This window comes from Bubalus kerabau, chromosome 5 (genome assembly GCF_029407905.1).
Source record: "Bubalus kerabau isolate K-KA32 ecotype Philippines breed swamp buffalo chromosome 5, PCC_UOA_SB_1v2, whole genome shotgun sequence".
In the NCBI taxonomy this organism is placed as follows: Eukaryota; Metazoa; Chordata; class Mammalia; order Artiodactyla; family Bovidae; genus Bubalus; species Bubalus kerabau.
The window spans coordinates 123433173-123460632 of record NC_073628.1 but is presented as its reverse complement, the minus strand read 5'-3'; the positions used below and the strand labels follow the sequence as shown (position 1 = coordinate 123460632).

The 27460-nt window shown below is 37.4% G+C and overlaps 1 protein-coding gene across 1 annotated transcript in view; it reads left to right on the top strand.

Annotated features, from left to right (window-relative positions):
* Nucleotides 1–27460, top strand: part of KCNK2 (potassium two pore domain channel subfamily K member 2) — a 139227-nt gene that overhangs the window by 33197 nt on the left and 78570 nt on the right. The window contains exon 3 of the mRNA XM_055583662.1: nucleotides 9360–9477. Within this exon, the coding sequence (XP_055439637.1) occupies nucleotides 9360–9477 (118 nt within the window). The remainder of the gene's footprint in view (nucleotides 1–9359; nucleotides 9478–27460) is intronic.

Sequence of the window (27460 nt, the reverse complement as noted above, 5' to 3'; positions counted from 1 at the left end):
AAGATATACTCTGGGGAGACCTTGAAAACGTCCTCCTTTACCAGACTCTAAATATAGAATGATGTAATCACCTGTGTTCTGTATGAAATATGCAAATGTTCTACTCCATCTTTTTTCTGCATATAAAATCAGAAATATATCTTTTAAAAATAAAAATATTGATGTTAGATTTAGAAATCTGACCTTTGCCAATACTTAAAACAGTTCATTTAATTGTGATATATAATTTTGGGATTTATCTTTCTTTTTTGAATTTATGTAGGTGCCTCTAATTATCCTAGACAGGAAAAAAAAAAGAAAAAAAAAGTCATCTTTATGTAACTATAGAATTTTTTTTATCTTGACTGATTTTTGTTAGGAAATAAGTTACATAATGTGTTTCAGTTTTATTTATTAAACCAGAGGTTAGAAGGTACAGTAGTATGAAATATTTGATGTCAAAAGATGAATATACACATTTACTGATAGCAAATGTTATCATCTTAAATAGTAGATAATATCACCTGATTTCTGAGATGTGTGCAAAAGTTGGACATAATGTGAATTTCCAATAAGGATGCAATGGTTAGTCCATATTTTCTCAGAAGAGCATTCTCAACCATATAGAATTCTTCTTAAGCTAGCACATACATATCCTTCACAGTAGGACTGTATGCAAGACCATACTAGATTAATTTGCTGTTAATAGTTTCCTGCTTATTAGAGTTAGCTTTAATTCTGCAGTATGATGGCTCAGTGGGTAAAGAATCCACGTGCAGTGCAGGAGACTCAGGAGATGTGAGTTTGATCCCTGGGTCAGGATGATCCTCTGGAGAAGGAAATGACAACCCATTCCAGTATTCTTGCCTGGGAAATCCCATGGACAGAGGAGCCTGGGGAGCTACAGTCCAAAGAGTGGCAAAGAGTCGGACATGACTTAGCAACTAAATACTCAACACAAGTGTTAGGCTCAATGAAATTTATCATGTTATAAACTTGTAATGAAAACATATATACCATTCTGTTGTATGCTATTATGAAATTGTCATTTGATAGATCAAAAAGTGCTTGGATATTGGCCATTTGGCGTAGTTCAGTCAGTATTGTCATTAGCTGAGAGCTACTGCTGGAATGTTTTTGTGGAGCTGTGTGTTAATACCGTATGGTTTTCAGAAAGTTGTTTGATTCCTTGTTGGACTGTCAACTATCTCAATTGACATTCTGACAGAAATATCTCATGCAAGGAAGCCTGTGGCACTGTTTTAACTTTCCAGAAGACCAAGAAAGGACCCAAGTCGAAGAAGATGAGTTTGGTTTCTGGGGATTTTTCCAGTGGTACAAAGGATATCATGGGTTGCCTTTGTATGTAAACTTGCAATGAAACTCTAGAATGTTACTTCTTGGCTGAACCTGATTTAGTTTGTAGAATGGCCCAGAAAGCAGCCCCAGTGATTAAGATTAAAACCTATCACTGACATTAGAATAGAAGCTTCTTATGCAACAGTTGTCTATAAATAACATTTAAGACAGATATGTATGGCTAATAAAGATTTTCCAAAAAGCACCTAGGAAATGGATAAACAAATGTTATTATTTATTGATTAAAAAATGCCGATTCAGGTTACCTAAGATCTTCCAGTGTTGCATCTGAAATGCTGAGTCTGTAAGAGTAAAGGCCATTTTGAGATACTCTCTGGTTCTTTCTGGGGCTTCCCTGATAGCTCAGTTGGTAAAGAATCCACATGCAATGCAGGAGATTCCAGTTTAATTCCTGGTTATGGAAGATCCTCTGAAGTAGGGATAGGCTACCCACTCCAGTATTCTTGGGCTTCCCTTGTGGCTCAGCTGGTAAAGAATCTGCCTGCAATGCGGGAGACCTGGCTTTGATCCCTGGGTTGGGAAGATCCCCTGGAGAAGGGAAAGGCTACCCACTCCAGTATTCTTGCTGGAGAATTCCTTGGACTGTATAGTCCATGGGGTGACCAAGAGTCGGACACGACTGAGTGACTTTCACTTTCACTTTCTGGTTCCAAAGCAGCTTACATCATCTGATATTAGGTAATCATGGTATATTGGTACATAGCCAGAAGGTTAAGGATGAGCATAAGGATCCTGTCAGTTCAGTTCAGTTCAGTTCAGTTGGTTAGTCGTGTCCGACTCTTTGCAACCCCATAAATCGCAGCACACCAGGCCTCCCTGTCCATCACCAACTCCTGGAGTTCACTCAAACTCACGTCCATTGAGTCGGTGACTCCATCCAGCCATCTCATCCTCTGTCGTCCCCTTTTCCTCCTGCCCCCAATCCCTCCCAGCATTAGAGTCTTTTCCAATGAGTCAACTCTTCGCATGACATGGCCAAAGTACTGGAGTTTCAGCTTTAGCATCATTCCTTCCAAAGAAATCCCAGGGCTGATCTCCTTTGGAATGGACTGGTTGGATCTTCTTGCAGTCCAAGGGACTCTCAAGAGTCTTCTCCAACACCACAGTTCAAAAGCATCAATTCTTCGGTGCTCAGCTTTCTTCACAGTCCAACTCTCACATCCATACATGCCTTGACTAGATGAATCTTTGTTGGCAAAGTAATGTCTCTGCTTTTGAATATACTATCTAGGTTGGGGAAACAGTGTCAGACTTTATTTTTTTGGGTTCCAAAATCACTGCAGATGGTGACTGCAGCCATGAAATTAAAAAGGATCCTGTAGCCTTTGGCAAAAGTTCTCAAGCATCATTGCATATTATTGATGGATGATTGTTTTTTGTAGCGTAACAATAAATAGCAATGATACCTACATAATATCTTCCCACAAAGTCATTTGGCAACGAGAACATAATTATTTTGCTTTCCTCATTATGCGTCTTCAAGTCTTTCAAAATAGTCTTGTTTACATGGTTGAAGTGGTCAGACCTGTGTGAAATGGTCAGATGTGTGATTTGACTTCTTTCCTAAAGAAGAGCCTCCTCAGGGTGAAATTAGTTCCCCCACAAGGATATAGTGACCAAAAAGGTATAAAATTGTGTCTTACAGAAATTTGGCAAGAGAGTATTTGTTCCTCTTTGAGGAACTTTGTACTTATACAGATGTCAGTATAACTCTAGTTGGATTTAGCTATTATATCAGTTGAGTAGAAGAAATAATGTCCTTTTTCAGAGGAGAAAATGTGAGATCAGTCTTAAATATCAGTTAAAAGAAGCTGTCACTGAACCAGTTGCCTGGACATCATTGTGCCTGTGTGCTCCGTTGCTTCAGTCAGGTCTGACTCTTTGTAACTCTATAGGCTGCAGCCTGTCAGGCTCCTCTGTTTGTGGAATTTTCCAGGCAAGAATACTGGAGTGGGTTGCCATGCCCTCCTCTAGGGGATCTGCCCAACCCAGGCATTGAATCTGCATCTCCTGCCTTGCAAACAGATTCTTTACTGCTGAGGCACTGGGGAAGCCCCGTACATCATTGCTATAGCCCAGTTAGAGCCAGTGCCTTGTACCTGCAGTTTGAAATTCTTGCATCACTTCAAATTTTCAGATCACTACTGTGACCCTACTTTTAGGATTATAGGTGTAATAGCATATTTTAGTGACATCTTGATTATAATATTAACAGGGAAGGAATCTGTAGTAGGCTTTCAGAACAATCTGTATTGTTCTGGTAAACATGAACATCTGAGCATCTGAGCAAAGGAGAAAAAAAAATGTGAAATCAGAAATTGTATTTTAAGATTCACAATATAACCTACTCTGAAAACAATGTGTTCATCAGGCCTTCCCTGGGGTTGCTTACTTTCTAATAGCTATTCCTTAAAGCTAGTCAAGTACTTTAATACACATGAGAAAATTATTCCTGGGCACTGGACTCCCAGGAACATTTTCATGATTGTCATTGATTGCCTTGAGTTCCAAACCTATACTGCTGCTGCTGCTGCTAAGTCGCTTCAGTCGTGTCCGACTCTGTGCGACCCCATAGACGGTAGCCCACCAGGCTCCCCCGTCCCTGGGATTCTCCAGGCAAGAATTCTGGAGTGGGTTGCCATTTCCTCCTCCAATGCATGAAAGTGAAAAGTGAAAGTGAAGTCGCTCAGTCGTGTCCGACTCCTAGCGAGCCCATGGACTGCAGCCCACCAGGCTCCTCCGTCCATGGAATTTTCTAGGCAAGAGTACTGGAGTGGGGTGCCATTGCCTTCTCCGAAACCTATGCTAGTCTCTTACAAATAAGTGTGTCTTAGCATGGTTTGGTGTTAAAGCTCGATACAGTTCCAAAATGCCAGATGACATTGAGACATAAACAGTACAATTCAAAAATGCTCAAATTCCCATTAGAACTCAGTGAACTTTGATTCTAAACCCACCATTGTCATGGAAACCAAGATTTTTTTAATAATTACTTTTAAGAGCAATTACCTTTATCAACTCTAGGAGTATAAGCCTCTCAGAGCTCTGTTTCTTAAGTTTAATTTCTTATTCTTGAATAGAATCATGTATGCAACTGTCTTTCATTTCCTTTTTTTTTCGCTATACATATATATTTACTTTGTTAGATTTGTACAATTTTTTTGTAACTTTGTGGGTATATATATATATATATGTAATACAACTGCCTTTCCTTAATGCACATTCTATGATTGTAGATGAGCTGAAAAGCAAAATTGAGTGTGAATCCATTGAAGATTATTTTATACTATTTCTATTGTAGGTTTTATGTTTGGAAGTCCTCTCTTAATCAATACTTCAGGTAATAATATGTTATGATTAAATGCAGAGGATCCTACATTTCCTTTACCCTAACCTAAAAAATACAGCTTATTCGTAAATTGTCAATATGGTTGTTCATAAAAGTTGTCTTTAGTGGAAAAGTGAGTTTTTATTGTACATGAGGTGATTGTTGCTTTAATCACAGACTATGGCACATACAGGAACACGTCTCAGGAAGGCATTTGTTAAGTGCTCTGATGGCCCGAACTGACACTGAAATTACAGAGACTCTCAGGTCTGTGTCAGTGCCCTTGCCAAGGGTATCTGATATCCTTTGGATGTTGACCAAGGGACCTTGTACAAATAGATAAAATAAATTTATCAGAATATTTCAGAGGAAGGACCTCATGGTAGACTCATTCTCACAGTGATTTGACATGTTCCTGGTTCCATCTAAAGCTTCTGTTGCAATAATCACAGCTCTGTGATAACTATTTACAACCCACACATTGCCAGACATTACTGTCTCTAAGTCTACATGTGCTTCTTTGGGATTTAAATAATTTGTGGAACTTATCCAACTGTCTGGGTGATGCTGCGAACCTTGTCATCGACAAGCAAAAGAATAAACTAAAATGATGATGCTGGCTATGGATGTTATATTGTCAGTTGTTGGAGGACTTAGCTGGCTTCTAGGGAATAAAATGATTAATTTTACTTAATTAAGTGGAATCTACAGACATGTCTTATCTTTTCTCAATTATATCAACCATGTTTTTACTTCCCTGTTGTCTCCCCATTGCCTAGCACCATAAACAATTGGTAAATATTTTTGAATAAATGAATATGTTGAAGATACACTTTTTAATTAAAGTACAGTTAACATACAATATTATATTTGTTTCAGTTGTAAATCATAATGATTCAACATGTAAATATATTACAGAATAATCATCCTGATAAATCTAGTAACCTCCTGTTCTATACAAAATTATTAGAGTATTACTGACTGTATTCCTTTTGCTATATATTACATCCTGGTGACTTATCTATTTTATAAGGAAGCTTGTATTCTTAGTGCTCTTCATTTACTTCCCTCAGCTCCCTGCCCTTCCCCCTCTAACAACCACTAGTTTGTCCTTTGTATCTATGTTTTTGTTTATGTTTTGCTTTGTTTATTTTTTAGATTTCATATATAAGTGAAATCATATGGTATTTTTCTTTCTTTCTGACTAATTTCACTTAGCATAATACCCTCTAGGTCCATACATGGCAAGATTTCACTCTTTTTTATGGCTGAGTAATATTCCATTGTACATGTATCCATTTGTCTATTGATGGGCCCTTAGGTTGCTTCCAAATCTTGACTATTGTAAATAATGTTGAATTGAACATAGAAGTCCATGTATCTTTTTGAATTAGTGTTTTTCTTGTTTTATGAATAAATACCAAGAAGTAGAACTGCTGGATTATATGGTAGTTCTGTTTTTAATTTTTTGAGGAATTGCCATATTGTTTTCCAGATTGGATGCAGAAGCATATATTAGAGTGTAACTGTTTTATATTAAGCCTGGCATTTCAGAGATTTATAAAATCCTAAAACAATGCCTGTCTTCTCACTAAATCTTTGTTTTGGAAAACATAATTCTTTTTCATAAAAATGTGTTAACACTTATTGTTATTTTTATGTGAATTAATCAAAACATTTGAAAGTTAGAAATTCAACCAAAAATGCAAGTATCAATAGTTGTAACTCACATTCCTATGTTCCTGGATGTCTGCAATATTTTTTGAGACTGTAATTGTTTTTGAGATAAAAAATCTGAGAGTTGCTGGCTCAGAGAAGGGAAATATATATTTGTGTTTGTGTGCGTGCTCAGTCACTCAGGTTGTCCCACTCTTTGTGACTCTATGACAGTAGCCTGCCAGGCCCCTCTGTCCCTGGGATTCCCCAGGCAAGAATACTGGAGTGGGTGGCCATGTCCTTCTCCAGGGATCTTCCCGACAAAGGGATTGAACCCAAGTCTCCTGAGTTGGGAGGCAGTTTCTTTACCACTGAACCACCTGGGAAGCCTATATTTGTGTGTACAATAGCAATAACCAATTGTAATTTAAAATATAAAAAAAGTAAAATATCTAAAAATAGCCTTACAGGTCTATGTGAAGTATAATAAAAAATGCTCTATTTTAGAATATAAAAGAAGATTCAGTAATTGAAGATTCACACCATGTTATTTGATAAGAAGTTTCACTATCATGCTGCTAAGTTGCTTCAGTCATGTCTGACTCTGTGCGACCCCAGAGATGGCAGCCCACCAGGCTCCCCTGTCCCTGGGATTCTCCAGGCAAGAACACTGGAATGGGTTGCCATTTCCTTCTCCAGTGCAAGAAAGTGAAAGTGAAGTCGCTCAGTCGTGTCCGACTCCTAGCGACCCCATGGACTGCAGCCCACCAGACTCCTCTGTCCATGGGATTTTCCAGGCAAGAGTCCTGGAGTGGGGTGCCATTGCCTTCATTATCATAGTCGTATTCATTTTCCTTACTTAATTTATAGATTACACATATATCTAAACAGCAAAAATATTTTAAACCTGTAAACATGAAAATTTCTATAAAATTTAAATACTTCTAAAGTTTATGTGAGAATAATAGGTTAGTAGCTGCAAAAAATATTTTTCAGTATTTTTAAGGAGACCTGCTTATCTGATATTATATTCATAGTAGAGAGTCGGATAAACAAAATCAGTGATCTCAAAACTAGTTTCTTTGTGTGCTATGCATATATGTGTACATATGTATATTTGTGTGCATTTAGTGTATGTTAAAGGAAACATTAGCACTCAACTTCGCTCACAATAAAGGACACATAAATGTAAACAATTCCTATCAGTTCGGTCAAGATAGATTATTAATATTAGAGGTAAATTGCATTTGTAAATTGCTGTGGGGGCAATTATAAATTGTAACTGCCTTCTTGGATAGCTACTTGCTACTATATATCAAGTGCTTTAAAATATTCATAATCTTCAATGTGGCAAATTTATTTCTAGTAATCTCTTCCACAAAAATATTCAGAAATGAAAGAAATATTTATACACAAATATGTTCGTAACAGCAGTTTTTATAATTAAACAAATTTTAGAACAGTGTGTATGTCTACATATATGGCAGTGATTAAGTAAATGTGGTAATTGCAAGGAAAACCACATGTAGAATAATATTAAATAAAAATAGAGAATACATTTCATATAGTGCATAAGTCTGGCTATGTAGAATGTATAACAGAATGCCTGGAGTAGACACCTTAATACATTAACTGTAGTTGTCTCTCAATTCTGGAATTGTGAGTAATTTGTATTATCTTCTTTATTCCTTTCTGTATTTTCCTTAACTTTTTAAACAATGAATACATACTGTGTTAAAGTAAATAAAAGCTTACAATTCAATTAACTCTTGAAGTTTCAACCTATGGATTAAGACAAGTCAGACAAATGAAATTTTATATTGCATTTCAGCTCAAGATTACCTGCTCTTCTACATCTGACAATAAGTTCTTTGGGGAGTACGTCCATTTTCCCAGGGTAGTTTTTGTCCATTTGCCGATAAACTGTATGACTTTGAACAAGTCACTTTACCTCTCTAGGTCTTTAATTTCCTTGCCTATCAAATGAAGTTCCTTCCAATTTTAAAGTCTGGAAATTGCGTAACAAATATTTAAAAACTATATTTCCAACAGAAACGTCTTTTGCCACAATCTGTATGTATCTCTTTCACTATACATTTTCTCCTTATTCTCTTCTGTGTTTGTGTTTCTGGAGCTCCGTCTTCCCTCCCTAACATCTGATGATTGAGAAGGGATTATAATATCATCTTTCTGTCTGTCTCCCAGTATTACTACTCAAGGCAGCATCTAGATTCTAGTGTTCTTGTATGAATATTGTTGACTGTCATTTACAAGTCATCGGTGATGTGCACTGTCATAGAATTTATAAAAATCTGTAGAGATTCTAAGAATCTCGATATCAATGGATTGACTTAAGCTTGATGGTGAAGGGCAATTGCCTGTTCCTTGTCATCTTAGCCTGTATTGTTGGACCTTACTGATTTTATCATGAGTTTGAGCAAACTCCCGGAGATGGTGAAGGACAGGGAAGCCTGGCACACTGTAGTCCCCGAGGTTGCAGTGTCAGACACGACTTAGTGATTGAACAACAACAACTGATTTTATACTCTATACTGTTGTACACAATCCAGGATTGGATACTTATATTTACCATTCAAAATGACTAGCATTTTGGAAAAACTTGTTTTTTTTTTGATGAAGCTAGTATATACTACTTAAATTGTAGTTGGCAATCTGATATTTTTAACTCAGTGGTGCTTATTAAAATTATTGCTATATTTAGTTAATTCAAATAAATTTCTAACAATGGTACTGGATGACATTATGAATACATATCATAACACTATATGATAAATTTTATGCAGATCCATTCTCTCGATATCAAATATACTTTTCTTATAATTTAATGTATTCAATTCTTCAGTGTAAAGTTTTAATCTATAGTGTATACTTTAAATGGAAGGGTAGACCTTAGAGTTGATGCTTTTTGACTAATTGGTTGTCTGGGGGGAATATATGCTGTTTGATGTCTCCATGTGATTCATGTGTACTGATAAATTTCTTTTTAAACTTGCAGCAAATAGTGGCAGCAATAAATGCAGGGATTATACCTTTAGGAAACACCTCCAATCAAATCAGTCACTGGGATTTGGGAAGTTCCTTCTTCTTTGCTGGCACTGTTATTACAACCATAGGTAGGAGACAACTTATTTTGTTGTTTAATTTTGGTACAGCTTGTGAGTTAAAATTCATTTGTTTGAATTTTTTTACAGTTGGTCAAAATGGTCTTCTCAAGGTGGAAAACTAGACTCTAGTAAATTGATTTTGAAAAGAGAGTTTGAACAAAGGAATGATGAAAATGAATTACTGATTCAGAATACCGAGTTGTTTGAAATCCACCCAAAACTCGGGAGCAGTTCAGTTGAGTCCTTCGACTAATGGACAAGAACATCAAGAAATGGCTTGAAATGATGATTTTGGTAGAGGGGACAAGTAGTTTAAAATTTTCCTGCATCTTTGATTCTTTAGTACAGAAAGAAATGATTTGAGTACAGTTTTGACATTCTTTTCATGAAGTTCTTATTGGATATCACTTTCTTCAACTTATAAAATTTAACTCTAGATTTTAGCAGATTGTTCTATTCTTAAGTGGTTGTCTATTATGATTGCTTCAGACCTTTTTATGCATTATGTTTTTCCAGTAACACAAATCTGTAAAAAATTAACAGTGAAATATGAGGATTACAAAAAGAATGAAACTTTAAGCCCTTGACCTTTTATCTTTTCATCACGTTGAATGTCATAGTGTTTGAAAGTGGAACATGGTCTCTTTTTTGGGACTGACTGCATCTACTCAGCACCCCCTAGGCAGCAGAATGGGTAGATGTAGGCAACTTCTTTTCTGTTATTCTTCAGTGCCCAAGAAATATTCCGAGGATATAAACGCAGACCCCATAGTGAAAGCTAAGCTTGCCATGCTGTGAGAATTGGGAGGGGTTACAGCTATCTTATTTCATGGAAGGAGGTAGGTTTAAAGCATAATTTTCAACGAAGGGAAGAAAATGGGCCCATCACAGTTATGCAGAAAATATGTGTGCAAAAGGAATTCTCTTGCATATATGCTTGTGATGAGATTTCCTCTCATGAGCCTGACCTCTGATTTGGGCACGCGAATTAATTTTCTAAAGGCTTTAATTTTATTGTTTGCCATTGGTAGATTATGAAGTGCCTACAGTTTTCAAATGAGTACTTCTGTCAAAGTCCTGAATAAGAGAACATGGACAGTTTATGGATGAACTCTTGCTTAAATTTTCCTTTGAGAGGCATTTGTAGTGTCCTGTCATTACGCGGATCCACTGTAATGCCTTTTTGTGCTGAATCACTTGCCAGTGAAATAAATACCTTAGCATGTCGATGTTTGCCTTCGTTAAGAGGTCAAAGAACTATGTTTACTCTTATATTTCCATCGGCTAGGTCAAAAGTTGTGTGGCTGTGAAAATCTGGAAGAATGGCAACCTTGATTTCTAACCATAATAATAGGTTAACTATGGAGCTTAGACGGCTTGGCCATTTCTACTATGGAAATAACTGTTTATTGGGTAAACTACTTAGAGTCTGGAAGGAAAAAAAAGCTCACAGACAGAGTGAGAAAGGTTTGTTTCTGCCCAGTGAAAACTCAAAAAGTCCACGTTGTAGCTCATCGTGACCACCACTAAATTATTCTCCAAGAGACTTAGTCATTATACAGACTTACTGTTGCATCCTGTGTTTATAAACAGTCTCATTTTTTGAATCCCAAATTCAGTAAGTTTTGCAGACATATACTTCAACACATGAAAAAAAAATAAACCATTATTACCAGCCTTACCCCAAATTATAGCCATTAAGCACAGTAGCTGATTATTTAGGTTGTTTAGGTAGCTCCCTGACAGCCCACATCTCTTACTGTTCTACCTCAGGCTTTAATCTGAGGCTGATTAAGTCATTCTAGATCAGTGACATTTACTCCATGGTCTTCTACTCTAAGGTCAAGGCAGTCTGCTCTGACCTTAGACTAGTTTTATGGTCTAGGGCAAGATAAACGTTTGGCCTTTTTCATAAGTCTCCATTTGACATCCAAGTCATTATTTAATAAAATTCAGTATAATTATTAATATTGCTAATAATAATTGTCTGACCTTTGAAGTGGTTTTTAGAAATTGAGGACATTGTAACCTCTAGCACTAAGCTGCATTGCATTGGTTGTTTAAACAATGAACTTGAGATGGTCTGGGAGACTCAGTTTGAGTGGCTTCTTGGGGGGTGCCCGATACAGGCAGTGTGTCATGGAGCTGCACCGGCGGATACTGTCCCAGATTTTTCTGCTCAGTGTAGACGATTTATCTAAGAAGTCAAAGTGACCCTTACCATTCATTACAAATATGCCCAAGAGAACTTGAGTTATACAAAATAGAATGTTAAAATTTAAGGTCGAACTTAAGAGAATCTCTTCATATATCTACATGCTCTTTCCAAAACCATACCCTTCCAAACCCTTCACAAATTCCATTTCACAGTGGCACAGGCTAACATACGTTGTCGACAGTTCTTTTTCTCTCATTCCTTACTCCCAGTTCATCAGCCAGTCCTGCTGCCTATGCCTTTGAAGGAGATCTAGAATTTAACTACTGTTCCCCATTCAAACTGCCATCATTTTGGCCCACGCCGGCATCATCTCAGCGCCAGCATCCCCGTATAGAGAAACCTTGGGCCCAGAAATACTCTCTGGATTCCAACTAATTCAGAGCAAACACTGTTCTCCATTGCTTAGGTCATCTAGTAAGATGCACGTTCTGGGATTTTTGTGTATTTGAGTCTTTTCTGTATCCCCCAATGCCTGACACATAGTGGGTGCTTAATAATTATTTTTGGAATTAAAAAACAGATGGAGATTCTAAATGAGATGACATACAGCTTGTTGGAAATTACATAACATTCAACTGATAACTTATTACACAAAATTCTTAATTCCTTAAACAGGTTACTAACATTTTTGCTCATTTATTTATTCAGTAAATAATAAAACATGATTTGTCTCCCACTGTAAAGATAAGAGGTAAATTATTTGGGCCCAAGTGGCACACAGATCAGTCAGGGAGATCAGTAGGCAAATTGTCATTTACCATATAGCCTGCCAGGTGCTATGGCTTAAGGGCATTTAATGCAAATGTACTGGGAAGATTCCCTGGAAAAAGAAAGAATACTGGCAACCCACCAGTATTCTTGCCTGGAGAATTCCAGGGACAGAGGAGCCTGGCAGGCTACAGTCCATGGGGTCACAACGAGTTGGATACAACTGAATAACTAACACTTCACTTCAGGTAATTAAAGGCATTAGTAACATGAGAGCTTTGTAGGCATCGGGGGTTCATGTGGGAAAGATTAGGGGTAACAGAGAGTATGATCTGTTTAGGAACTGTTGTTGAGTTGCTCAGTCGTGTCCAATTCTTTTTCAACACTGTGGACTGTAGCCCACCAGACTCCTTTGTCCATGGGATTTCCCAGGCAGAAATACTGGAGTGGGTTGCCATTTCCTCCTCTAGGGGAATCTTCCTCACCCAGGGATCGAACCTGCACCCCCTGCATTGCAGGCAGATTCTTTACCACTGAACAACCTGGGAAGCCTGTTTAGGAATTACAGGCCATCCAAAATGGTTGTTTGTAGTTGAAGGGATCATCTTTAGGAATGTGTAAATCAAGTCAGCATAGTAGCTCCTCCTGAAATCTATGCTACTTTTGCTGCTGCTGGGAGTGTAAAAGGAAATAAGAACACAGTTTTGGTTTGCAATCTAATTTGGGAGATAAAATTTACGGTTAGGAAATAATGGAATAATAACAGAAATAGCTCTTGTGGAATCAAATATTACATGGAATGATTGTTTCAGTGCTATAAGAAGAGAAAAAGGAAAGAACATGTGGGCTAGAACAGGAGGAAAAGGCTTAATTTGAGAAGTTGGGTTTGAGCTATGCTTTGAAGAAAATGTTTTGGTTTAGATTGGTGGAGAGAATAAAAGCCTCCTGGTCTGTGAGAGAGCTAAGCAAAAATACCAAGAGAGAATGAGCCTGACTTATTTTTAAGACAGAGAAGTATTCACGTAGACCAGAGGAATTGCTTAACTGGGTAGTGGGAAATGTTATTGACTGATTCAAATGGGAAGAACACAGTTGAATATAGTTTGGTTTTTGAGAAGTTTGGACCTACTGTACTAAGACAGAACAAAGGAATTTTTTTTTTTTTTTTTGGAAAGTGAGTTAATAGGTTAAAAGTAACCTTAGAAGATGCATCTGTGTGGAATAGAATATGTGGAGATAGACAGTGAGGGAATAGTTAAGAGGCCTTTACCGTGATCCACAGAAGAGTCAGAGTATTGACTGGGTGGATTGGAGCTGGTGTTGAGAAATGGGATTAGGACAAAAGGTTGAAATAATTAGACGCAAGAATCCACAGGCCTTGGGGAGTAATGCAATGAAGAGAGAGGTGTCCAAACGTTGACTGTTGAAGTGAGTATTTAGGCAGCAGGTCAGTACAGTTCGAAGGCAGTGCTAGTTGATGCTGTGAAGAAAAAGAAGTTTTAAAAAATGGTCAATTAAAATAAATAAATTGATTTTATTTTAAATGGCCAAAAATTTATACATGTTGTTGTATTAGGAAGCTTCATTTTAGTTGTTTTCCTTCCTCAATTTTTATTTGTTGGTTTATTCTTTAATTCAGACAGACTAGAAAGACAAGGTAAACAGGCTCCCTCCTGGAGAGCTTGGCTTTGAGGAAACCCAAAATCAGTCAGTGCCCTGAAAAACAAGACCATTATCAATGGTGATAAGTGCTCCATAAAAGTTCATGTGTGTGATGGAGAGACGATAGTGGAGTGGGAGGTGCTCTAGAGCAGACTGATTCAAGAGCTCTCAGAGCAGGTAATGGTTAAGCTAAAGATTAAAGGATGAAACAAAATCAGCCAGGGAACCAGCATACATGCGTGTGTGCTCAGTCATGTCCAACTCTTTGCAACCCCATGGACTGTAACCCACCAAGCTCTTCTGTCCATGGGATTTCCCAGGCAAGAACACTGGAGTGGGTTGCTGTCTCCTTCTCCAGGGAGATCTTCTCGACCCAGGGATCAAACCTGCACCTCCTGCAATTGGCAAGCCTTGGCAGGTGGATTCTTTACCGCTGAGCCACCCAGGAAGCCCAAGGCAGGAAGAGAAGAATGCAGAGATGAGTTCAGGCAGAGGGCACAGCATGGCAAAGAAGAAGCAAGGTTAGCAAGATGAACGGGGGCTGGAGCATGTTAGGACCTGATAGTTGTGACAATGTCCTCAATTCAGTGGGAAGCCAAGGAAAAATTTCAGCAGAAGAGAGTCCTAATGTGACTCATGTTGCTGTTCAGAGGGCAGAAGGGAAAGCAGGAAGGCCATTGCGAAGGTTATTGCATTAATCCATAAGAGAGAAAGCAACATAGAGATTGTCATGCTGAGTGAAATAAGTCAGACACAGAAAGACAGATGTCATATGAGATAGCTTATATGGGGAAGGGGATCTAAAACAAAAGAGTGTATATGAACTTATTTACAAAACAAAAGTAGAGTCATGAATGTAGAAGACAAACTTATAGTCACCAGAGGATAAGGGAGGGGAGAGAGATACACTGGGAGTTTGGGACTGACATATACACACTGCTGCTAAGCTGCTAAGTTGCTTCAGTCATGTCTGACTCTGTGCGACCCCATAGACGGCAGCCCACCAGGCTCCCCCGTCCCTGGGATTCTCCAGGCAAGAACACTGGAGTGGGTTGCCATTTCCTTCTCATATACACACAACCATATATAAAATAGGTAACTAATAAGGACCTACTGTATAGCTCAGGAAACTCTACTCAGTACTCTGTAATGGCCCATATGGGAAAATAATCTAGCAAAAGAGTGGATATATGTGTATGTATAACTGTTTTTTTAAATTGACACAACATTGTAAATCAACTATATTCCAATAAATATTTTTTTTCAAAAGAGAGTTTATGAATGGAAATATACTTGTCTCTGAGAATGGTGCCATGGGAAGTTTAATGTTTTAAATTTTAAGTTCTTTTAAAGCTAATAAGAAATCACTTAAACTCTAGGAAAGTCTGTTGGCAAAAGTGATGTAATGGAAAACTGTATTCTATTTTGAGGTCAATTTAAAGATTAGAATAAGATGTAAGGTGATTTTGTTCCCAGAAGGCATTAAAATATAATAAAATTTTCCCCAGTGGAAAGTAAATTGAAATGCCAGAGCCAGGATTTGCCCAAGCTTATCACTGAATCATCATGATCTCTGAGTGTCAGAATGCGAATAACGAGATAGCACTGTGGTCTATAGCAACTTCAAAATCTCAAAGCAGCATGTTAGGTCTTATGGAAAACATTTCCTCGGAGTAATGTTTCTTGTATTTACAAAGGACTCTTGTTTTCTTCCCCTTGAGTTATAGAGATTGGATTCAAGTATATAATTTCTATGTTTAGTCTTTCTGTATTTTGAGCCAGCCACCGAGTCTCTCAATTTCCTTATACCTTGATTGAATTATTGAATTGCTGACGCTGTTAGGACAATGGTCACAGATTTTCGGCAAGCTCCTGTTTCACCTGTTTAGCATAATGCTTACTTGAGTAGACAAAAAGGAGAAAAAAAACTAGAGAGTAGTTTAAACAAACAATTCCTGATAAAAAGAAAAGGTCAATTTTGAAAATGCCAAGAGTATATTGAAAAGTGTAAAGCCTTATGCATATCTTTATCAGGGAATCTAGGACCTTCCTGTTGGAAATGATAAAAAACAAACATACAACAACAACAACAAAAACTATAGCTTAAAAGGTGAGGAAAAAGTTGTAAGAGCTTTTCTGTACAATTTTGTTATCTCATGAAACCACTAACTGGACTTGGAAATGAGCAGACTTGAGGCAGTGGGGTGTAGAATTCGACAGCCAGCATTTTCCTGGGGGTGACATCATTGCAGCTTTGGTTGTTAGGTGCTATCATATTTACTTGGTGTACCCATAATTCAGTGGCCTTTCTCTAGTCTCTTGGATATTCTCTGAGACCTGCATATTGGATTTGGGGAACCCATTTTAAAGGAAAGCTGAACTTCTTTCAAGCAGCTTAAAAAGTGAATTATCTTGCAAGGTGACTTCCAGCTCTGACTCCACAATCTCCTTACATTTTTCTTTATACCAGTTTGTTAAAGTAGATTATTCTTTTTCCAAAATCTGTAATGCTAATGCTGTGCAGTTGAAATTCAGAAGTTGAAATTAAGAAATTGTTTTGGGTCATTGCTGCTCTGTTTCTCTTCTAATCTACTAAAATGAACAAAAGGAAAACCTGTCTCAAGAAATTTATGTGTGGAGATATATATATATATATATATATATATATGTTCCTACCATTCAAAATCTTCACATAGGTTTATTTTCTAAGTTAAAATGCATTTCTTTCTCAGAGAATAAAAATGCCTTCTGAACAGTAGTTAAGTTTGCAGAGTGTAAATTATATTTGATAGACAGTAAAGCAGAATTCTTACTTAAATAGTGTTAAAGACTCTAAAGCAATAATAATGAAATAGATTAGTCATCTTCTTTTCTCATTATGTATATCAGTATGTATGTTTGTCCGCCACAAAGAGGTTTGATTCAGAGCTCTGAGTCCTTAGAACGCTATGCTAGTTGGAAGGAGTGTTATGGATGTAATCTTCCCAGGAGTGATCCAGTAGTGTTATGGATGTAGTCTTCCCAGGAGTGAGGCAGTGTTTATTATTATTATTTGTGGTAGCAGAATGCAGAGCAAGCAAGTGTAGATATAAAAGAAACTGAAAGTGCCAGTGGGAGGAATATGGTATCAGCATCGTAGTCATCCATATCTTGGGTGTGTTCAAGGCAGAAATTGCTTATATTCTGCAACAAAATAAACTTTTATATATTTCTGCCTACTTTCGAAAAGTTTGTGTTAACATATTTTTAATCTTCTGGAAAGCAATCAACGTTAAACGGTGTGATTGTGAAATTACCTTAAAGTTGGAAGCAAAGAATTGTCATGAAGTTCATGCCCTGAATAAATACAGAATCTATTTTTAATCTTGTCTTTTCTCCTTTCCCAAGCACTGACATGCAGCACGTTTGTCATACATTATAGGTTTTAAAGAACATATGATTGACCCCTAAATAGGCAAGTATTGCTCAGAATGTGATTAAAACTATAGGTGGGATGATTATCAGAAAAACATTTTTTTAAAATTGTCTCAAGTACTGCATTTGATAGGGAAGGAATGTAATAACATTTGTCTGGGCCTGTCTACTTAAAGCTAGTAATTATACTACATATTTGTTTTCTTCCCAATCCTTTAAAAAAAAAAATCTAGACTTGTGCAATCTTACTCTTGGAAATTGGCATTGTTATTTATGTGGTACTGAAAGTATAACATGATATATGCAAAAGAAGTACCTGTGCCAAATGAGGTTCATGAGTAATTATTGTGGTTTGTGTGCACATAAGGTACAATGCAAATAATTAATTTTAAACAGAAAAGAATTCCAGGCAGCCATCTTTTGGTTCTAAAGTACCACTGGAGGAAATATTGATCATATAAACTTTTGAAAGTCACAGTTCAGTTCAGTCCAGTTCAGTCACTCAGTCGTGTCTGACTAGTTGCAACCCCATGGACTGCAGCATGCCAGGCCTCCCTGTCTATCACCAACTCCCGGAGCTTGCTCAAACTCATTGAGCTCAAACTCCATTGAGTTGATGATGCCATCCAATCATCTCATCCTCTGTCGTCCCCTTCTTCTCCTGCCTTCAGTCTTTCCCAGCATCAGGGTCTTTTCCAGTGAGTCAGCTCTTCGCTTCAGGTGGCCAAAGTATTGGAGTTTCAGCTTCAGCATCAGTCCTTCCAATGAATATTCAGGACTGATTTCCTTTAGGATGGACTGGTTGGATCTCCTTGCAGTCCAAGGGACTCTCAAGAGTCTTCTCCAGCACCACAGTTCAAAAGCATCAATTCTTCAGTGCCACAGGTCTCAAAAATGCATGTTAATTACTAATCTTAAACTTCTTTCCCTATTAACTTTATTTTTAAAGCAAAAACAACAGAGAAGTGGACAAGTTTGGTTGATATGTTGTGCCTTTCCTCTCTAAGTTTAAGTTTCCCTTATTGTAGATGCTAACAAAGAAATTCCAAAGGCAAGCAGCAAGAGAAGTAAAAAGAAAGAGAGGGTATGGAATAAATCATGATCCGCTTAAGCAGCTCCTGTTCAAACAATGCAGGTTTTAATAGGTTACTTCACTGCTACCTGTAGATGACTTAATAGAAACTCTGTTTAAATTTCATTTGATGCATAAAGAAACAGATGTAGACATGACCTCCTAATAAATATTATACTGCAAGCCAATGAAGTTCTGTATGTATTCATGCTAGTTTTACTTACATTGTACCTCTCAGAATGAAAATATTTCTCCCTATTTTTTTAAAGAAGTGATGCAGGAGAAGGAACATCAGATTTCATTTCAGAGAAGTTGTTTAGGTTTTGTCTTTACTGCTAACTAGGGTTGTATTCTTTTAAGCAAATCATAGTTCTTCTATTATCCTGAATTTTCTTCTTTATCAAAGAGGGCTAGTGTTTCTCACAATCAAAATTGTTGTGAAGGTTAAATAAACGTGTATGTAAAAATAGTTTGTACATTGAATGACAGTATAATAAATCAAAACTAATTTTGTTACTAGGGTAATTTTTATTTTATTATTAAACTTTATATTACATTTATTTATGTTACTAATGTTAACAAAGAAAGTTCATTCTTTCTTAAAGATTTGATCCATTCATTTTAATTATTATAATATTTATAATGTTGCCTTCACATACTTAAGGTGTGCTCAAACCAGTTATTCTCACAATGCTCAGTGTTAGATTTGACTAGTTTCTTCATCTAGTTAATTTGTAGTTTGATCTAATGAAATGAGTTGATTTTAATGATATTTAGGTGGCCTAAAATGCGATCATCAGAATAATATATAATGAAGCAAGGTGTTAACTATTAGTTGAGAATAATAAAAGTTAGTGAAAGTCGGACAGTCATGTACGACTCTTTGTGACCCCATGGACTGTAGCCCACCAGGCTCCTTTGTCCATGGAATTCTCCAGGCCAGAATAGTGGAGTGGGTAGCCATTCCCTTCTCCAGGGGATCTTCCTGACCCAGGGATCAAACCCGGGTCTCCCACATTGCAGGCCGATTCTTTACCAACTGAACTACTATTTGTATAAATGTTTTTCTATATCATTTTAAAAAATCTGTGCCTCTGTATTAGTATCTGCCAAGTTATTTTCTGTAGTAAACAACCCTCACATTTTGTTGGCTTTACAGAATTAAAAGTTTATTTCCTGATCACATTGTATGTCCAGTGTGGATCAATGGGAGGGCCCTGCCCTTGTAAGAAGGAGAGTGTGGAAAACTGACCTCTGGCTGATCATGCTTTGTGTGTGTGAACACACTGTTTTTACCAACATGACATTAGCCAGACTACCTTCAAGAGTGTAGGTGGGGAAGTGCTCTCCTGCCCTGTGATCAGAAGAACCAGGGTATTTTGTGACAGCCCTAATAACTTCCACAAGCAAATATACTAATTAGATACTTCCTTGAATGTTATTTGATAGTCAAAGTAATTAAACATGATAACAAAATATAGTTTGTATTTAATTTGCTTTTTCAAATTGTGTCTCCTTAACTCCATCACTGCAATAGGATTTTCATTTTTCACATCTAATATTGTGCTACTGAAGGAGATTGTGTTCCAAATTTACCTCCCTTTCAGTGTTTCATCAGTGTCACTATCTCAAAATGAAAATAAGGATCAATATATAAAATTCTAGTTTTAATTTCTTGGCAGAGATTTTGTTGTCACTCATTAGTGGTATTGCATAGGGTTCCATTAGCATTTAGAGTACAGTCACCTTTTGAAATACATGGAAGAACTGACTCCAGAACCCCCACAGGTACCCAAATCCATAGATACTCAGTCGTCTTATATAAAATGGTACAGTGTTTGTATATAACCTATAGATTATACCTTAACCCATATACTTTAAATCACTTCTTGATTAATTTTAATACCTAATGTAAATGCTATGTAAGTAGTTGTAAATACAATATAAATGCTATGGAAATAGTTGCCAGCATTTGCCAAATTCAAGTTTTGCTTTTTGGAACTTTCTGGAAATTTTTTTTTAAATATTTTTGATCCATGGTTCATTAAATCTTCAGATACAGAAACCAAAGATATGGAGGGCCAACTGCATTTTATTAATGATCACTTATCAAGGTCAAAATTATGATGATACAAAACAGTAAAACCATTTAGGAAAATAAATTAAACAACTAAGTTTACCTTTGATGTAGAAGCGAAATAATGCAGGGGTCAGCAAACTATGACCCTGTGGGCAAAATCCAACCTTGCTTCTGTTATGTAATTAGAACACAGCTGTGTCCACTTATTTTAGTACTGTCTTTGGCTACCTTCATGCTATAATGGCAGAGTTGAACAGTACATCAGAGGCTGTATGGCTGCAAAGCTGAAAATTTTACTATCTGGCCCTTTATAGAAAACATTTGCCAAGCACTGGACTAAAGAACATAAAGCAAAGAAAAAAAAATACAATTTGTAACTAGAAGACCTGGGTTTGTCCTGATTCTAACATTCACTGTGTACTTTTGACCAGATCACTGAACATCTCTGAATTATTTTCTCATGTGAATAGTCCATATGATTTCCTAATAAGTGAATAGTTGTGATTCCAGTCCCCCAGGATTTTATGAAAATTCAAAGGATATTTAATAATGCTTAACTACTATGCAATTAAAATTCATCATTTTAAAAGAAGATGCTTTTTTCCTCCATTTTTCCTCATTGTCCAATAAAGGTTGAAATGAGCTCTGTGACTCAAATTCTGTGAACCTCTGGTATGTTAAGCCTCAGGGGTTTATAATCTTATTTTCTGGAGAGATGACCCATAATGTACGTTGGATTCTCAAAGTGTCCCATAGTTGTTAGAAGGGTTTAAAACCATTGGCTTGAATAATTTCTATTTTAAATTTTAGACTGATAGAAAGTAACATTTTGTAGCACTTCAAAAATTGAGAAAAAAAATACTGTGTCAGAAACATTGTAGTAAAATGCTGGTGTAGAAGCTGGCGGACAAAATAACTACTTAGAGAACTGAGTACAGTGGTCAGAAAGAAGCCATGTAAAAGCACATTGCTAAAAATAAGAAAATCTTATGTTACTGCTGAGCTCTGAGTGATATTATAGTGTCAAATATTTTCAGTTCTTCCAAAATCCTGCAGATTCTGAATTGTTTTCTGTAAACATGATAAAAAATGCTTTAGAAAACTAGAGTATTACAATCCCCATCCATGACATTCTGGATTTTAAGAATTCAGCCTTCCTCCTGTTCTATAAGTATTAGAACACAGCAACATCAGTGTATTTTAGTATTGTCTTGACTATCTGATGGCAGAGTTGAATAGTACAACAGAGGCCATTTGGCCTGTAAAGCCAGAATCTCGAAAAGAACACACACACACACTCTCACACGTGTATGACTGAATCACTTTGCTGAACACTGAAACTGACACAGCATTATAAATGAAGTTTGTATGCGTCCTAAGTTGCTTCAATCATATGCAACTCTTTGTGACCCTATGGACTGTAGCTCGTCAGGCTTCTCTGTCAATGAGAGTCTCCAGGCAAGAGTACTGGAGTGGGTTGCCATTTCCTCCTCCAGGGGATCTTCCCAACTCAGGGATCAAACCAATATCTCTTATGTCTCTTGCATTGGTAGGCAGGTTCCTTACCACTAGCGCCACCTGGGGAGCACCCCGCCCCCAAATCAACTATATTTCATAAAAATTAAAACAAAAACAAGAAAAGGGAAGCATGCAAATATAACAATTAAAAAAGTGGTACTGGATAAAGGAAAATAAAGACTAGACCAGGAAAAAAAGACTAGACCAGGAAAATAGGCTGGGAATGGGAGGCACAATTTTAAAGGAGTTTAAAAGATGATATTTCTTTTCCAGTTTTTATATTATTTGTTCTCGCTTTGGATTTGTGTTTCTAAACTGTGAACATAGAGTGTGAATGGGGGCCTCAAAAGTTCTTCCCACTTAATTCAATGTGGGCAGGCTTAGTAGCAGGATAACATAACTAGAGTTAACTACCAATTAGTAATTTCAGTGCACTGCCTTCTACCAAGTGGAAAAGCCTCCCATATTCCCTCTCTAGAGGCTCTGAATTGTGGAAATCATGTTTTATAGCCATTATCCTGAGCTATCTTTAAGAGTGTCTTGTCGATTTCTTACTAAAATATATGGCAAAACCAATACAATATTGTAAAGCAATTAGCCTCCAATTAAAATAAATAAATTAAAAAAAATCTTGCAATTCAGGATTAGGTTTTCTAATAGATTGAATTCAAGGTATAGGACTTAATCTGAGATAGTCTTCATAGCTGTAAAGAGATTATAGAAAAGAGAAAAATATACTCAAGAATTCACATTTCGGGCATGATGAGGCCTTCTTGTAATTGTGTATGTGTGTGTGTTCATGCTTCAATTTAAGTTCAAATGAGACTGTATAAGAAATTAAGAAGTAAGGATGCAGGTGGTGAGAAACAGTGGTGGTCATACACCTTCCCAGTCTACCACCTCTTGAACCCTTCCTTTGAATTAAACCCTGTGAATGTCAAATATATTTAAAACAGGTAAATGGAATCATTTGTGTGTGTGCATGTCTGTCTGTGGCAGGGGCGGGAGAGTGGATCAGATCCGAGAGCAGGCAGCCTGTTTCCATAGTGGGGCAAGGCTTCCAGCTCACATAAATGTGCATTTAAATACTGGTTGTGTAACTTTCAATTGCTCACGTCTGTTTTACTTAACATTTCTGAGCCCTAAGTTTTAAGACACGTTTTCCAGAATGTTACTTTGGGAATTAATCGAGGAAAACATACCCAAAGTGCCTAGGATACCACAGTCTCTCCCTCATAGTAGATTCTCAGTGTTAAGTTCCTTTTATACATCTTTCCAGTTCAAACGTTCCCGGTCAGAGTTTGGGGGATGGGCCTTTCCCCACCCTCTTCTCCTAGTCCCAAGGCTGAGAAGAGCACATTTTCTACTATCTGTGGGAAATAAATTCTAGACACCAAAGGAAATGACCCACATAAAGCAGAGCATTAGATAGGACAGAACCAGTGAAAATTAATAGCCTATGAGTGATGAATCACCAACAGTTGTTGGGTGGATTATTTGAGCTTTTGATAGTTGCTTGACAGAACTGTGTAATAGACGTAGATTAGTTGTTGTTTGGTTGCTAAGTCATGTCTGACTCTTTGTGACCCCATGGACTGTAGCCGGCCAGGCTCCTCTGTCCATGGGATTTCCTAGGCAAGAATACTGGAGTGGGTTGCCATTTCCAGGGGATCTTCCCAACCCAGGAATCATACCCAGGTCTCCTGCATTGACAGGTAGATTCTTTACCACTGAGACACTACTAGGTGTAGATTGGTAAGACCTATAAAGCCAGTGCACGAGACATAAGACACAGGTTCCATCCCTGGTCAAGAAGATCCCCTGGAGGAGGGCGTGGTAACCCACTCCCATTTTTGCCTGGAGAATCCCATGGACAGAGGAGCCTGGTGGACTACAGTCCACAGGGTTGCAAAGAGTCAGACACAACTGAAGCGACTTAGCACACATGCATAAAACCCAAAAGACATTGAGAAATCAGCAAAACTGTGGCATCAGACTGAAATATTTGTCTTTTATATGGTCCCTTATGTAATAACATAGTAATAGTCAAGAAGTGTAACATTCAGTAGGGTTTCCCTGGTGGCCCAGACGATAAAGAATCTGCCTTCAATGTGGGAGACCCAGGTTCAATCCCTGGGTCGGGAAGATCTCCTGGAGAAGGGTATGGCAACTCACTCCAGTTGTTCTTCCCTAGAGAATTCCATGGACACAGGAGCCTGGTGGGCTGCAGTCCTTGGGATTACAAAGAATTGGTCACAATCGAGTGACTAACACTTTCATAACATTCAATGCTAGGTACTGTTTTAAGTACTTTATGTACATATTCAAACATTTTCATCCCTACAACAACCTATAAGGTATTGCTGTCATTATTCCCATTTTAGGATAAGCAAAGGGAGGCACTGAGAGTTTAGATAACGTGCCTGAGTCATGCAGCAAGTAGATGGCATTTAGTGGGGTTTTAAATCCACCTGGTTTGGCTGCAGGGTTCACATTCATAATCTCTGACGTCTATTGCATTATATGTTGAGAAAAGCAGGGTATATGTGATTTACCATAAATTCCTTGTGAACTGATCGTATCTGTCCACCTGTCTCTCCTAATGGTTAGGGACTGTTTCAGGACTCTACCTTTCTAGGTGAATGAATGATGCCATTGTTACCTTTGGAAAAATGTATAAGTAATTTGGAGAAAATCAACTTGAAAAGTGCAGGGCTCTGATGGATCCTCCAACACTTGTTACTTGTGAATATTGGATTAAGTAAAGCATATCTGCCATTACCATGTGTGGAAAACCTTTTATATAAATGGCCTTACTCTCTTGATGTTGAGGATATAAATTTTTAGACACGGAAATAAGCATCCTTAATTTTCATTTTTTAGTGTATTTTTTTAAAAATAAGATACACAAATAAATTAGTTTGAAGATATTTAATTTGTCAAAATCAAAGAATGCGTGGAAATATAATCTCATATCTGAGGTACATCTTAAAAAATGTTGGATATTAAATTTAAATTGAATTTACCCATGTCTCTTAATGGTCTGGGTGATATATTCTTTCATCTCAATGACCCAACTTCAGCTGTCATCGCTCAGGTTCAGTATCTGGATAATTGTACTTCTTTCAGGCGGGCTGGCTGTCACATTCTCTTTCTTTCCCTTTTTGACCCTGGCAGTAGTTGATGAGGTCTGAATTACTGCCCCAGGGTAATAGCCAAGACGAGCATAGAAAAATCCTTATACCATAATTCAATTTTAACTTAAACTGTATTAAATATGGACACTCAGCACTTAAAAACTTTGCATTCCGTCTCTTCAGCGTCTGCTGCCTAATTACCACCAGTCCTTCAATTTTCTTGGCCTCAGCTTTTCGTATTTGTGTAATGATGGGGTTAGAGTTCTATTTGCCATTTCAATTCTTACATCTTATAATTTTGTTCACTAACTTAAGGTGACTTTTCCCTCTTTATTTGTGGTACCTTATAGTGTGAATACTGAAAAATAATAGACCATTTCAGATAAGATTCTATCCAGAGATCCTGTGAGAGACGTTAAAGTAGTTCCTCCAAAACAATAGGTTTTGCTGTGATCCAGTTGTTACGTTTGCTGCTTGCTAATGACGGATGAAATATCTAATAGCTGCCAATGCCTGGTTGGCTGTGACAATAACCAGTGAATTGCATAACACAGAGCACTTTGTTCATTATTTGCTTGGTATCATATAACTGTTTTTGTTCCATGGTGTAATCTGCCCAGTGAAGAGTATGAAAAAAGAGCGTGGTATGTTATTCAGCCACAAAAAGAACAAAATAATGCCATTTGCAGCAACATGGATGGGCCTAGAGTTTGTTATATTGAGTGGAATCGATCAGACAGAAAAAAACAAATAACATATAATATCACTTATATATTATAAGTGACCACTGATAATATATAGTGAAGTCGCTCAGTCATGTCCGACTCTTTGTGACCCGTGGACTGTAGCCCACCAGGCTCCTCCGTCCATGGGATTCTCCAGGCAAGAATACTGGAGTGGGTTGTCATTTCCTTCTCCATATAATATATAAGTGATATAATATTACTTATATTTATAATCTAAGAAAATGGTTACAAGAACTTATCTATAAAACCGAAATAGGGTTACAGATGTAGAAAATAAACTTATGGTTACTGGAGGCGGGGAAGGGGAGGAGGGAAAAATTGGGAGGTTGGGACTGACATATACACACTACTATATATAAAATGAATAACCAACAAGGACCTACTGTGTAGCACAGTGAACTCTACTCAATACTCTGTAATGACCTATATGAGAAAAAAATCTAAAATGGAGTGGATATATGTATCTGTATAACTGATTCACTTTGCTGTACACCTGTAACTAACACCATTTTGTAAACCAACTATCAGATCAGATCAGATCAGTCGCTCAGTCATGTCTGACTCTTTGCGACCCCATGAATCGCAGCACGCCAGGCCTCCCTGTCCATCAGCAACTCCCGGAGTTCATTGAGACCAACTATACTCCAATAAATTTTTTTTAAGGAAGAAAAATAATATTGGCTTAACTCCTCCTTACTCTAAACACATTTCAGCGGGAAAAGTAGCGTCAGCATAAGCACCACGATCTTTATCACCGTTGTTTTCATCAACAGTGGACATTTATTCCCCTGGAGAAGGAAATGGCAACCCAGTCCAGTATTCTTGCCTGGAAAATCCCATGGACTGAGGAGCCTGGTGGGCTACAGTCCATGGGGTCACAAAGAGTCAGATACGATTGAGCGACCGAGCTGTGTGTGAGATGGACACTTATTCAGAGCACCAGTGGCAGTACCTGAGCCAGCTTTATGGCAGGAAAGTGGCATTGGCCAGCTGATACTCACCAACTGTTTGCCATGTGCCAAGCACCACAGCATGTCCTTCCTGTGTAGTATATCACACAAGCCTCATCACTCTGCACAGATGAGAAAACAGAGGCACAGTGTTTTTTCAAAAATTTTTTTAGTAACTTCCTCAGTGACAGGGTGGCAAAGCTAGAATTCAAACCCAGTTTTTTGGGGCTCCAGAGCCTGCAGTTTGAATCACTGTGCTATATTGCCTTCTGTATCCTTGAAGGGAGATTTGAGTGAGTCTGTTTGCAGTTGAGGAAAATTATTGCATATCAAAGATAGTGTAGCTTTCTTGGCAGTTCAGATTATCACTGTCCTCCAAGATCCAACTCTCTAAAATGAAAAAGAGAAAAAAATTACACTTATTATGTCTAATGTATTCTTTTTAAAGGTATTGTATAGTTTTATCATTTTAGTGCTTATAATGTTA